We start from the raw sequence: 14,936 nt of genomic DNA, 5'->3' as shown, positions 1-14,936 counted from the left end.
CAGGAAAGAAACTGCTGGTACAGTGGAGACGGACTGACCCACAGGCTCGGGGAGGGGGTTTGTGTCTGAGGGTGACACACTGTGGGAGGAGTACTATGATACTACTGAGAGGAGTAAGCTGCCATGTCTTCAGGCTGGAGGCTGCTGATGGTGAGAGTGACATCTTTACCAGACCCACTACCACTGAATTGGTCAGGGACCCCAGATGCCTGGCTAGATGCCCAATACATTAACAGCTTAGGAGCTTGTCCTGGTTTCTGCTGGCACCAGGCTAAGGCGTTCCTGTTCCTAGAGCTTGAGAAAAGACCCTGGATGGACTTATCGTTGATAGTGACCCTCTCTCCTGCAGACACAGCCAGGGAGCCTGGAGACTGGTCATTGTGATATCCCCAAAGACACCTGCAGCAGGAATGGAAGTGACAATACATCGCTAATATATTAAAATATATAGGTTTAGTTTTCATCATAAAGGATACTGCTTAAGATGCACTTTTTTTTCACTCTTCATAGCAAAATCTTTTTTCCCCTCAATTTTGTAAAGATATTCATGTAAACCTCTTACCTGAGATATGGAACACCAGGCAGATGAGGAGTTGGGGTGGTGGCTCCATCTGCTCTGTTCACCCTGTGATAAACTTTGGGCACATCTCCAGAGAAACCCCATTCCTATAACTCTGAGCAAGCAGCCTTGGCCTGAGGAGCCTCAGAGAGTCAGCAAATCCTCAGAGAATATGAAAGAACGTGCCTGTGCAATGAGTTGTGAAGACAAGCAATGGAAAGAGGGCGTGAAAATATCATTACCCCAGGGAATGTGAGTTATGCCTGCAGAGACTCAAAAGCCAACTGAAAACTGTAATTTTCAATTAGGGCCAACAAAGCTTCCTCATATTAAATATTTTAAAAATCATTTGTGCATTTTCAGATGAACTTCCATCAACTTGAAAACATAAATTACCTTTGTGCTAGAATACATGTGTTTGTGAGTACATAATTTCAGAACTTAATGAAGGGCAAATACAGAATGTATCATGTCCCTGGATAGAATGAGGATGCAATGCACAAATTATGTTGCTATCTCAGACTTTGTTTTAAACAGATGTTTTAGGTTCTTCATGGACTTCTCATAGTCACCTCAATACATCTGAACCAGACCTCTGGTATTTCCTTCAGCACAAACACTGTATCTGAAAATGAGCCACCTCATCAAAATGAATACCTCAAGGTATTATGAAGCACCTTGTCACTATTATTTAGGCCAAGTGTTCCTTATTTGTTTGTTTTCTAGTTTTACTTCATTTTCTACTTTCTGTCTTTTTTTTTTTTAAATGTAATACTGTCTATTTAACTTCAAAAACATTTCAGCATTCTACACATACAAAAAAAATAACAGAACGTTAAGTACAGAGGTTCTTAAGCTTCATTGAGGCAGTGGCTCTTGGCTTTGCTGACAATAAAGAGTTCTATAGTTTGCTTAAAATAAAGTTTTAAAACTACCACACTTAACTAAGAAAGCAAAAATCCAAACCCTTCTCATGCCAACTGACTCCCCTTTTTTACAGCTAAGAATGGCAGCAGAATGCTAGGTCACTATGGACAAAACAAGACACTTTGACACTTGCAAGGAGGCTATAACAGAGTGAACAGGTCCAGCTTCCAGTGCACGCCCTGAGCCACGGCTCCTCCGACCGGCACCCTTCCCGCAGCCTCTACCTAATGAGGAGCATGGAGAGCGTGTCGCGGTGGTTTAGTCCTCTTTACAGACCAGAGATATGTACAGTTGATAACCGAGGGTTTGTAGCCAGTATCCATATAGTTATCACCACTTTGCAAATTCAAAGAAAAAAAAAAGTCAGGAACATCTTTAAATGCCTTGTCACAGCAAAGTGCACAGAGTGAGGAGAACATGAGGGTGCCTTTTCATTTTTAAAATGTTTGGAAATATGTACAACTTTGGTACAGTTTCAGGGTGCTCCGGACACCTATGGCCACTTCATGTAAACCACTGACAGTTTCTAGGGCACTTTGAGACTCAACATGATCGTGATCAAATTCTGCAGTTAAACCTAATGAGGGCAATAGACAGGCCGCTAAGAGAGGTGTGATTGTGGTACTCCCCTACACTGAGGTATTCACAAGGAGACAGAGCAACAGGTTTTATTCACCCTCCTTCCTCTCCTCCTCGTCTTCTTTATCTTCCTCTTCCATCTTTTTCCTGGCAACTTTGGCAGGACCCTTTGTGCCATCAAACTTGCCTTTAGACGTATAGTCGGCAACATCCTTCTCATATTTCTCCTTTCAGCTTTGCGGCCTTGGTGATGTAAGGCTGCTTCTCGTTGGCACCTGAGTTGTTTCACATCTCACCCAGCTTCTTTGCCACATCTCCAGTAGAAATGCCAGGGTTGGTGGATGTGATCTTGGGGTGAAATTCTAAACAAAATAGAAAAAGTCCAGATGATGACCTTTTGGGGGCCATTAAGGTCCTTTTTCTTCTTGCCTTGCTTAGTTGGCCCATAACCTTTCATTTTCTGATCATACTGTACTTTATCCACCTTTGCCACTTCAACAAATTTTGACTTCTCTTTCCCAGACATTGCCTTCCAGCTCTCAGAACACTTCATAGAAAATTCTGCAAAATTGGGACCAGCATTTAGCGTAATGGCTATGTCACTGAACACTTATGTAATTGACCGCAGTTGGAGTCCTGGACTCGGTGGCTTAAACTCATGCTGGGCGTGTGTGTGTGTGTGCCCAAGATCCCTAGAGGAGAATGGAGGAGAAGGAATTGTGGCGTGGCCATCCCCCTGGGGAGGTAATTTCTTGCTCTTTGTCTCTGTCTCTGTCTCTCTCTGTGTTTCTGGCAAGCACATGCACCCTATAACAAAAGGAAGGAAGAGGAAAAGAAAGAAAGAAAGAAAGAAAGAAAGAAAGAAAGAAAGAAAGAAAGAAAGAAAGAAAGAAAGAAAATTCTGCAAAATTGACAGGGACCTCCAGGTTTTTCTTCTTATGCTCCTCTCTGCAGGCCTGCATAAAGAAGGCATAAGCAGATATCTTGCCCTTTGGTTTCTTGGGGGTCACCTTTAGCCATCCTCAGTGTATTGCTTGCTAGTCTGGGTGGTGCAGGGCACAAAGTGTTAGATGCCTCCACAAGATCCCTCATTTTTTAATTTCTTATTTACACTTAATTGTTGGACATCTTTATGGTGTACAATATAGTTTTACCTTTTCTCTTTTAAATTTTGTTATAGAGTGCATGTACTCACTAGAAGGAGACAGAGAGAGAGAAAGGGAGAGAGAAAAACATTCTCCCTGATTAATTCCTTCTCCTCCATTCTCCTCTTGGAATTTTGGGCACACATGCACACTCTCCCAGAGTGTTTCTTTAGCTGCTGGGTCCAGGACTCAAATCACACAGACAGTCATGTGGGATCCAGTCACCTTAACCTACACACCACCTATTGGCCTACAATATTGTCTGTCAAAGCATGCATGTGTTGTATAACACATGCATTCATTCAAATCAACACACCCCTCTAGGGAATGGCCACTCCACCATCCTTTCTTCTCTATTCCTCCTTTTGGGATGTTGGGCTTCCATTCACATGTACCTGTTGTGTTTTTCAAGCCTCCGGGTCCAGAACTCAAACTACAAGTCACATGGTATTCAGCCACCTTAACCTACACACCACCTACTGTCCTACAATATTGTCTGCCAAAGCATGCATGTGTTGTATAACACATGTATTGATTCAAATCAAGAAATATTGTCAAAAGGCATTCCAATAGGTAAAGAAGAGTTGAAATGAGTGTTTGTAGATGACATGATTGTATACATAGAAGACCTAATAGTATCCACAAAGAAATTTCTCAAAGTAATAAATGCATACAGTAAAGTGGCAAGATATAAAATTAACTTACAAAGATATTTAGCATCTCTATATACAAACAACAAACAGACAGAGACAGAACTGAAGAAAATAATCCCATTTATCATAGTCACAAAAGTATAAAATACCTAGAAATAAAACTAACCCAAAGTTAAGGACCCCTGTAAGGAAAACTATGAAAATATTAAAAAAGAAATTGGAAAGGAAACAAAAAAGTGGAAGGACATCCAATGTTCCTGGACTGGGATAATTAATATAATCAAAATGGCAATCATACCCAAATTAATCTACATATTTAATGCAATTCCTATAAAATTACAAGAGACATTCTTCACAGATCTAGAAAAGACAATCATAGAATTTGTCTGGAATCATAAAAGATCACGTATTGCCAAAGCCATCCTGTGCAAGGAGAGTGGAGTGGATGGCATCTCTCTTCCTGACCCCAAAATATATTTCAAGCAGTGATAATCAAAATAACATGGTATTGGCACAAAAAACAGGCATGAAGTCTAATGGAATAGGGACCCCAGAAATAAACCCAAAAATATACAGCTAACTGATCTTTGACAAAGGGTACCAGTCAATCTGGTGGGAAAAGGAAAACTTCTTTAGCAAATGGTGCTGGAAAAACTGGGTATCCACCTGCACAAAGATGAATGTGAACCCCTATCTGTCACCATTAACAAAAGTCAACTCAAAGTGGATCAAAGATCTCAACCTAAGATCACAAAATATGAAACTACTGGTGTAAAACACTGGGGAAACTCTGGGAGACACTGGGGCAGACAGACTTCTTAAGCAAGACCCCCAAAGCACAGGCAACAATCCCCAAATAGACAGGTGGGATTACATCAGACTAAGAAGTTTCTACACAGCAAAGGACATAGCAATTAGTGTGAATTGACAACCCTCAGAATGGGAGAGAATTTTTGTTAACTATGCCTCAGATAAGGGACTGATAGCCAGAATACACAGGTAACTCAAGCAGCTTACCTGAAAGAAAATGATTAACCCAATTAAAAGATGGGGAAATGACCTGAATAAACAACTTTCTAAGGAAGATATACAAACAGCCAAAAGCATATGAAACAATCCCTTCTCCTCCATTCTCCTCTCGGGATCTTGGGCACGCACGCACACACGCCCAGCGTGAGTTTTAAGCCACCGGGTCCGGGACGTGAACCGCGGTCGACTATGTGGGAGTCCAGCGACATAGCCATTACGCTAACTGCTGGTTCCCAAGAGCCTGGCTTTTGATAGAAAGTGGATGAACATGGAAGATCTATCAATGAGTGAAGCAAGACAGGCTATGAAACAGAGACAGCGTATGTCTCCACTTCACATATATGGACTTTCTGCACTCTAGGGTAGAGACTGAAAGACTGGAGGACATAAAAGCATTAAAAATTACTATGGACACTGGGGACAAAGTGGAAGGAGAGTGGGAGTTTTTTAGTGCAAGAAGGGAAAATTTGGGAAAATATGCAGAAGACACTTGTGTTACACAGATATGATTTGTTGCCTGCTGGTGATGACGTGTATAGTAGTATCAACTTGTCTGTTGTGTGGCATATATCATGTTGGGTAAAATCTCTTTACAAACTGAGTGATGTATAATGATTGAATGTATAAAAATAATAAATGATACTAATAAAAATAAATATTGTCATACATTTTCAACAAAGAATCTTACATTTTGTGTCTGTTAAATTATTTTTTCTGAGCATCTACCATCCAGTCCTCATGATCCATCTCTTTCCCATACAGTCTCTGGTATCCACAGTTGTCACCTCTACTTTTCTTTTTTTTTTGTCTTCGAATCTTTCAATTTCTGCCTTAGAGTGCAGACATTTGGTATATATTGGAATGGGGACATACGCTGTTTGTCATTCATAGCCTACCTGCAGAAAAATGAAACAAACATTTTCTTAAATTACATCTTGAGTCCTTTCAAGTCCCTCCGTCATTAACAGACTTAAAGTGCCACAGTTTCTCCTGGGGTAAAAATGAAATACTAGTTTGTTTGGAAAGTCACGATGCATTTTTGCATAGAAAAACATAGACAAATACATCATGACTTTCCCAATGACCTAATAGCTTCAACTCCCTCATTTTGATAGATCAGTTCTTCATTCATGTCTTCCCAAACTTCCAAAATAGGATATAGGAACACAATATAACTATCTCCTAGGCAGAGGGCATTTTTGAACAATTCAGGAAGAACCTATGACATCACAGAGCTTTCATTTAGTAAGAGGGAGAGATAATAAAGGAACAAATGACATTTGTGTGCTACTTTCTCTCTGCTCCCTCTGAGATCCCTGCTTGGAGCCAACGCCCAGGTGGATGCCCCATTCACCTTGTGCCAGCTTCACATACGTGTAAAGACATCCTCCTTACCCTGCTCAAGTTCAACATCCATGCTGAGTTTTTCCTTGAACTTATTAGCCTTTGGGAACTGTGTTCCTTAGGTACTGGAAGAGATTTGGTGATGGGGTACCAAGCAGGTTAAAGAACACAGTAGAGTCAAGGGTTGGTGAGTAATAGTCCAGGGAAAATTTCAGCTTCTGAAGAGAATGGCTTTGGTTAAGAGAGTTGAAGGGCACAGGGGAGAATCTGAGGAACTTGGAAACAGGCAGCATTATATGTGGAATGGCACGCAGCGCAAGAAAGCCAGCAGACATATTACAGACATGTAGGAAGACCTTGATGTTGATAGGTCTAGAGTGACGTGGCAGATACAACATTCAGATGAAGAACACAAGTCTTAGCTGGAGAGGATAGGTTAGTGCTGGCAGATATTCGGTTTCTGAGTTCTTCCTTATGAATGACGACTCTTCTACTTGTTTTGTTTCATTGTTTTGTCTTGTACTTCTTTGCATCTCTGGCTGATAGTACTGATAAGCTATTATACCAAGACTTCAAGATTCAACCATAGAGGGAGCCTCTCTGGCCTCAGTAATGGACACAGTTACCAAAAACAAGAAGCTGGTAACTTTCTCGCAGGTTCTCTGGTGGTGCCATATCTGATAAACCCTTTTTTAGGTGAAGAACAAAACTAGCATGTTGTGAATTTTGAATAGAGTGACATGTACAACAGACAAACTTTGGAAAAACGTATTTTGTGTTATGGATATGTACGACAATTAAATGTAAATAAGAAATCATAAAAGAAAAAAAATGCACAATGACAACAAAAGAGCAACACGAATACTACTTACAGGATAGCAGACAGATTCTGCACTGTGGCCCCCCAGGGGGAAACACGTTCTCTTTAAACAGATCTGTTGCCTTGCCTGGTTCTGGGACCCCTGGGACCCTGGGCCTGGGCTGAGTTTCTGAGATGACCAGCCCTGCAGCTGCACCCAGTCCTGCCCACCACCTGCTGCTCATATGCATGTCCCCAGGGCACAGCCCACAGTCTAAAGACTTATTAATAGGCTGGTCACAGCCTGTGCAGGGTCAGTCCCCATCAGGACACAACATGGACATGAGGTTCCCCGCTCAGCTCCTGGGGCTCCTGCTGCTCTGGCTCCCAGGTAAGGAAGGAGAACCCGAGGATTCACTCAGGACAGTGGGGTCAGTGCTGCTGGCCCTTCAGGGAAGTCCTCTCATATCACGGTTAACCGTGTGGATATTTGCTTTTCTGTTTCCACTCTTAGGTGCCAAATGTGACATCCAGATGACCCAGTCTCCCTCCTCCCTGCCTGCATCTCTAGGAGACAGAGTCACCATCAGCTGCCGGGCGAGTCAGAGCATTAGCAAGTGGTTAGCCTGGTATCAGCAGAAACCAGGGAAAGCTCCTAAGCTCCTGATCTACTATGCAACCAGTTTGCAAACTGGTATCCCATCGAGGTTCAGTGGCAGTGGGTCTGGGACAGATTTCACTCTCACCATCAGCAGCTTAGAGCCTGAAGATGTTGGAAGTTACTACTGTCAACAGTATAGCAGTGCCCCTCCCACAGTGCTACAAACCCAAACACAAACCACCCAGGAAGGTAGAAGTGTGAGCTGGGCTGAGCCAGCTGCTCCTTCTGTGGCCTCCATCGGTTGAGGGTGTTTCTCAGATGCAGCCATACTTACAGTCACTGTAAGGTTTTGGTAGAAGGACCAGGGAAATTCTCCAACATCCTGTCTTTCAGCCCTGGCAGCACAGTCATGATAATGACCCTTGTGATTTCAGAGATTGTTCCACCTGGGAGTCTGTGCTATGGTGACAGTCAAGGTTTACATGGAAAAAGAGTAACTGTTCAATATATTCCAAGAAGGAATACTTTGAATATAGGAAATTAATATTTTAACAACAGTCTTTCAAAGGCCTGGGATTATAGTGGGTAGGGAAGAAGATGCTTCAAATGGAGGGATTCTTTGGTGTTCTTCTATGTAGAATTCAGAGCACATCTGCTATCATAAACATAGACTGCCTAAGTGCATGGTCCTCAGTCAAAAGGCACAGTCCCACTGGTGGTCTGAGTTGCGATTAGAAATCAGGAAGAACATTTTTCTAGATTAAGTGTTGTGTAGATGTAGCCACACAACCTTCAGTGGAGACAACAGATTTCAAGTTGTCAGAAGCAACAGTTGTGTGTACCTTAATATTTCAATCATCCATGTTGGAATAACATGAACAAAAGAATAATAACACCAATTTTTTTGAGAGTTTTTTGCCATAGGGCGTGTGTGCTCACCAGAAAGACAGAGACAGAGAGACAGAAAGTGAGGAAAGAAAGTGAAAATCCCCTGCCACAATCTCTTCTCCTCCATTCTCCTGTTGAGATCTTGAGCACACACACACACACACACACATGCCTGGTATGAGTTTAAGCCACCGGGTCTGGGACTCTAACTGCAGTTGACTACATGGGAGTCCAGTGACATAGCCATTATGCCAACTGCTGGTCCTAAAGACATTATCATTCACATTATCATCAGCAGACAATTTTCCATTTTTGTGTCAGTTAAATGTTTTTCTTTTATTCCCCCGTGATTCCCTGCTCCCCACCTGTTCACTCTTTGCACTGTTTTTAGTTTGGTATTATTATATATGCTTTTTCTCTTTTTAAGAATTAATTTATTTAACATTATTTATTATTATTATTTTAAAACTGATAGAAAGAGAGAGAGAGAGAGAGAGAGAGAGAGAGAAAGCCTTCAGTTCCGGAATTCGAACCATGGTTGCCCATGTGTCGTTAACCACTGGGCTACCTGCCAGTCGTATGTTTTTTTTCCCAAGAAAAGCAGTTTAAGCTTTAATGAATCAAAATAAACAAAGTTAAGACAAATTTGCTTAAGACTTAAAGGCGGGAAAAAGTTTAGTTTCTGTTCAAAAAGTAGGTAAATACTAAAAACTCAAAAATTGAATATGGACAGAGCTAAAATCTAATAGCAAGTATGCTGTAATTTTCTTCTGAAACATTTTCTTCTCTCTCCATTCCTCCTTTTAACAACAACAACAACAACAAAAATCATAAACTAACTCATTTGCCAAAAAAAAAAAAAGTGTTTAATCTCAATCTGGTCTGTTATTTGCACAAAGCCCCATAAGAATACTCATTGATATAGCTACTTTGATGGAACCTTTTATAAGGAACTTCTGATTAGACTCTTTAAAAGGCTACTAAGATAAGTCAGGAACTCACCAGCTGACTGTGCCTTTAAGGACCTGTCAGCAGGAGATATTCTTTACTTATCTGCCAGGCAGAACTGTTTATGGAATCAGGCAATCTTTCCAAGAGCTTCGATTGGCTTTCTTTAGTTTTGAATCTTTTATTTATTTTTACATTTTCCCACAAACATTTGCTTTACATATCAAAAAATTTTTGCTCATACTCCATAGTTCTTGAGAGTTAATAACTTTCAAAATCTCAAAAACGTGAATTTTAAAGATGTTTGAAATATTTGTTATAATTTTGTTGTCTATAACAACAGACATAGTATTGTTTTAATAATTTTTGATAAAATATTTTCATGTCAACTATTTAAACTGCTGAAAAGCAAACACCCAGCACATAATTCACACATGAACCTTAATTAAGCCCTGCCTGCCAAGTATTCTGTGATATACCATCTGCTAGCAAAGATCAATCTCTTTTTCTTCAAAGTTTTCCTCCAAATAATCCTCTGGTTGTGGTTGCTCTTTTACAGTCTCTACTGATTACAATGCTGGACTGGAAAAGTCCAGGTTATTTTATGGTACGAATTATTTTATGTAGCTTCTCTAATTCTCTCTGCCAGGCAGAATTGTTCATGGTGCCAGGCCATCTTTCCAAAAGCTTCTGTTGGGTTACTTGAGATCTACTTAGTTCTGTAGTTTCCTGGTTTAATCTTCAGATATGACATTCCAGTCAAAACTCTGACCAGTAATAAGTATTTCCAATTTCTGATTCAAGGTGACAGGTATTAATGAACTCATGCAAGTAACCATTCTGCCACAAAATAAGAATACTCTCAAGTATTTTCCAATTTCAGAGGGGTCAGGAAGGGAGAAAAGTTTGTTTCCATTTAAAGAAACAAAAAAAAAAATGAAGAAAAAGCATTTAAACAAATTGCTTAACCTACCAATAGCTCAGAAAAAAAAAGCAAAATCCTTAAATTGGGAAAACAAAGTATAGTAAAGAACAAATCAGTAATGTTTTACTCAAGTCATAAAATTCTATTTCACCAGTTCAGTCTTATGTACTTAATTTCTCTTCTGTTGAATTGAATTTGCGGTATTATTGTGGTCCGATCTTTTCATTTAAATCCTGGAAGCTAACATTCAGCATTATTATTGATATTTCTTGTCCCTAGCTTTAAACTGATCATTTTCTTTGTCCTTTTTGCTCTCTTATTTCTGTATATGTGCCTTTAGTTTTCCTGATAAAGCACTCTTTTAAGAACTTCTTGAAGAGCTGGTCCAGCATTGGTAAAATCTTTCAGGTTTTGTTTATCAGAGAATGCTTTTATTTTTTCTTCTCATATGAAGGATAATCTGGTCGGGTATAGTATTCTTGTCTGAAACTGTTTTTTACTTAACACTTGGGATATATTTTCCCATTCTTTCCTTACATTGTTTCTGATGAGAGATCTAATGTTAGCCTTATCTATGAATTTGGCCAGTCTGGCTATGATGAGCCTTGGAGAAGATCTTCTTGGGTTGATTCTATTAGGGGTCCTTTGTATTTCTGGGGTCTGGATATTTGAATGCCTCTCTAGATTTAGAAAGTTTCCTTCCAGGATTTCACGAATAGATTATCAATGCATTTATTAGTTTCTTCACCTTCTGGGATACTGATTATCCGTATGTTTGGGCACTTAATGGTGTCTAGTATTTCTCATATAGTATTCTCATTTTTTTTTTTTTTGGCTATTTTCTCTGCTTTTTTTTTTTTTTTTCCCCTAGGTCAGCGGTTTTTCCTTTAATATTTGAGATTCAATCTTCTGCATGGACTCATCTGCTTTTAATACTTTCGTGTGAGGTGATTTTGTAGCCTTCATCTCTAACAGCTCCATTTGATTCTTTTTTATGGTGTGTATTTCCCCTTTCAGATCATGTGAGAACTTCTTCACCTCCTGGAACTCGTTGTCTCTTTTCTTCTGCATCTTCTGGTGGTCATTGTCTCTCAGCTCTTGTATCTCATTTACTTTTGTCACTGTGAATATTCTGAATTAGCTATTAGACATTTCCATGAGTTCCACTGTACTGTCTGTGGATGATGAAGGATTGTTCTTTTCACTTAGGGGAGAGATACTTTCTTGGTTTCTCATAATTCTTGTGCTTTTGTGGTGGTTTCTGGTCATTCTGTGACAAAATCTCTTCTCTACTATGTTTTGCAACATGATATCCACAGAAAGATTATGAGTTCAGATTTATAAAAGGAAGTTTCTTTCTTAAAGCAGAAGGTTGAATAAGCATTGAGGATTTCAGTGACTCTAAAAGTACTCAGATGCTTGGCTACTGTGCACCTAGGCCTGTCAAGACACTCAGTGTGTGGAGACTGAAGAACAGAGTGGGAAAATAAGGTTAAAGAATAAAAAAAAGCAAAAGAAAAAAAAATGAGACAAAAACAACTAAAACAGAGAGAGAGAGAGAAAAGAAAACCATGCAGCAAACTAGCATGCCATGCAAACATGTGAGGCACACCTCAGATTTAAAATGGTTTATGAAATTATCAATAGAAAAAGACTTAAGGTGAGAAGATGAGGTTTGAAAATTAAAAGAAAATAATAAATAAAAAATTTTAAGAGAGAGAGAGACAGACAGATAGAGGACAGAAGTCACCCTACCCTGTCTGAGTATTTTGGGGGGCTAGAAGAAGCGGTTTAGAGCATAGCTTTAGTCTTCTTGGTCCCTGAACTCACCAGGACACAGCTCAGATTTAAAATGGCTTCTGAAATTAGCAAGAGAAAGAAAAGGCCTGAGGTGAGAAGTGGTTTGAGCATTATACCTTCTAGATGAATTAGCCCTTATACTACTTTATGATGTCCTTCTTTGTCTCTTCTTGAAGGTTTGGTCTTAAAGCCTATTTTGTCTGAAGTTAGTATTGGCACTCCAGCCCTTTTTTGATTTCCATTTGCATGGACTACCTTTTTCTGCCTTTTACTTTTTGTCTATGTATAGCTTTATCCATGAGGTGTGTTTCCGATAGGCAACAGATAGAGGGTTTCTGTTTTTCAATTCATTCAGCCAGTCTGTGTCTCTTGATTGGAGAATTTAATCCATTAATATTCAATGTTATTATCAATACTTCTGGACTAGTCCCTACCATTATGTTAGCCATTTTCTTGGTTGTTTTTTAATGCTCTTATTTTTGTCTCCCTTTAGTTTTCCTGGTACAGCACTCCCTTCAGAACTTCTTAAAGAGCTGGTCTGGTGTTAGTAAATTTTTTCAGGCTCTGTTTATCTGAGGATATTTTTTATCTTTTATTCCCATTTGAAAGATAATCTTGGTGGATAATCTTGGTAGAAATTACTTTTCTTTTAACACTTTGAATATATCTTCCCATTCTTTCCTTGCTTGCATTATTTCTGCTGAGAGGTCCAATGTTAGCCTGTTGGGATAGGCTTTGTAAGTAACTCGCCATTTCTCTTGTCATTTTTAGTATCCTGTCTTTATCTGTGATTTTGGTCATTCTGGCTATGATGTGCTGTGGAGAGGATAACCTCTTGGATTAATTCTATTTTGGGACCTTTGCATTTCTTGGGTTTGGATATTTGATTGTTTCTCTAGGTTTGGAAGTTTTCTGCAAGCATTTCATAGAATAGACCTTCTATGCCCTTATCCGATTCTTCACCTTCTGAAATATCAATTATTAGAATATTTCATAGTATCTAGTATTTCTCATATGTTGTCCTTATTTTTTTTAATTAGTTTTTCATTATTTTTGGTGCTTTTACCTAAGTTAAGGGTTTTTTTCTTTTAACTCCGAGATTCTGTCTTCTGCGTGGTCCAGTCTACTATTAATACTTTTGAGGGAGGTCTTGATTTCCTGTATTATTGTCTTATCTCTAGGAGTTCAGATTGGTTTTTTTTTTTTTTTTGGTCTCACAGTTAGAATTTATTAAAGGGAAAGGACACAAATTAAAATCAACAACAGGGAATGGTACATAGAACAGGAGAGACCAGGTACAGAGTCGCCAGTCATTCTTGTCCAGTGGAGTTGTATAGACAATGCTTATTTCTCCCAGTAATGATGTGTGACAACATGCACGAATTGTTGATAACCAGGAAGCTTACCCAAGACTCGGCGTCCAGGTGTTTTGGGGGTTCAGCAATGTGGGCATTACTGAACACACACATTACTGACCTTAGTTTCTAGGGCCTCCAGAGGTCAAACTGCTACCATACAATTCAAGGCCTATACCATAATCAAATTGCAAGCACAGACTATGTGACATGGCCCTAGGACTCCAGGTTAAACAAAGGCACTCATCTGGCAAGGCATTCCAAAGGCTTAGAGGTGATCGCCTAGGAGCTGTAGGCCAAGGTTAATCCTTTACTGCATACATGTGTCTCATACATTAAAACATAAATTTCTCAAGATTAGCATCTCTCTACCTTGGTCCTACTCCACACCTGAGATTTTAAACCTAAGGTTCCAAACTTTCTCAGTTTAGGATACTTTTGTGTCTAAGTTATTTGTCATGGTGCCTTTTAAATCCCAAAGAGATTCCTAATAATAAGTAGGTCCAACAACTTAAGGGTTTGGATGGTGTCTGACAAGTGATACTGTGATTCCCTCACGAATTCCAAATATCCCATAGTTTGCTGCAGTGCTTCAGGGTACCTTGGCAGACAATTTGGAAAATACATTTCTTTTTTTTTAATTTATTCATTTTCTACATTAATTCACTATACACCATCACAACACACAAATGAATTTTCCATCCAAAATACACTGTGCATTGGCTCAATCATGCACATCAACATACATGTTCTCAGCAAATAATTTTCCAATTCTTATGTCCTGCATACCTTGCCTTTTGTTTTGCCATCCTTGATTCCCCATCCCCCACCCTCTGCTATGTCCTATCCTCCTCACCCATTGTCCCTGGCATCCATGGTTGCCCTCCATGCCTCCCCCCCCATTCAATTGTTCTGCCAATGAACTTAATTAGTATAAATATATCCAATAGCTAGCACAGCTGACACATACCTATACATGAACCCAAGTCTGACTTTAGGCATAAATCCCAGTGAGTAGAATGAACATACTATAAAGTAGTACCCAGCTGTGCCCATACAGCTCGCTGCAGTCATCAAATGTGTATTTTTTTTTCCTCCTGCAACTTTTTTTTTTTTTTTATATATTATATTACCTAACGCTCATTCCCTGAGCATCATCACAACACACTAAATGTAGTTTCCCATCTAGGATACACTGCATAGTGTCTTAATCAAGCATGTTATCACCAATAATATTCCATTTCTACTTTCATACATATGTATACATATATATCTATGTTTTTTATTCTATGTTTGACCCTCAGCCCTCTCCCCCTCTCCCGTTTACACTATCTCTGCTATAAACAGTTGTCTTCCAGAGGGGTCATTGAAAATGCGATACCTG

The 14,936-nt window shown here is 39.5% G+C and overlaps 1 pseudogene and 1 gene segment (V, D, J or C); one reads left to right on the top strand and one right to left on the bottom strand.

Moving 5' to 3' along the window:
- Nucleotides 1-101: 101 nt before the first annotated feature.
- Nucleotides 102-6,309, bottom strand: LOC106735743 (high mobility group protein B3-like; annotated as a pseudogene).
- Nucleotides 6,310-7,358: 1,049 nt separating this feature from the next.
- Nucleotides 7,359-7,941, top strand: LOC102501299 (immunoglobulin kappa variable 1-5-like). The segment is given in 2 exon segments: nucleotides 7,359-7,426; nucleotides 7,550-7,941. Coding segments are annotated over 2 exon segments (447 nt in total).
- Nucleotides 7,942-14,936: the final 6,995 nt, after the last annotated feature.

The sequence above is a fragment of the Tupaia chinensis genome, unplaced genomic scaffold (assembly GCF_000334495.1).
Source record: "Tupaia chinensis unplaced genomic scaffold, TupChi_1.0 Scaffold000511_1, whole genome shotgun sequence".
In the NCBI taxonomy this organism is placed as follows: Eukaryota; Metazoa; Chordata; class Mammalia; order Scandentia; family Tupaiidae; genus Tupaia; species Tupaia belangeri.
The sequence above is the reverse complement of the archived record's forward strand: the minus strand, read 5'-3'. Positions and strand labels throughout refer to the sequence as shown.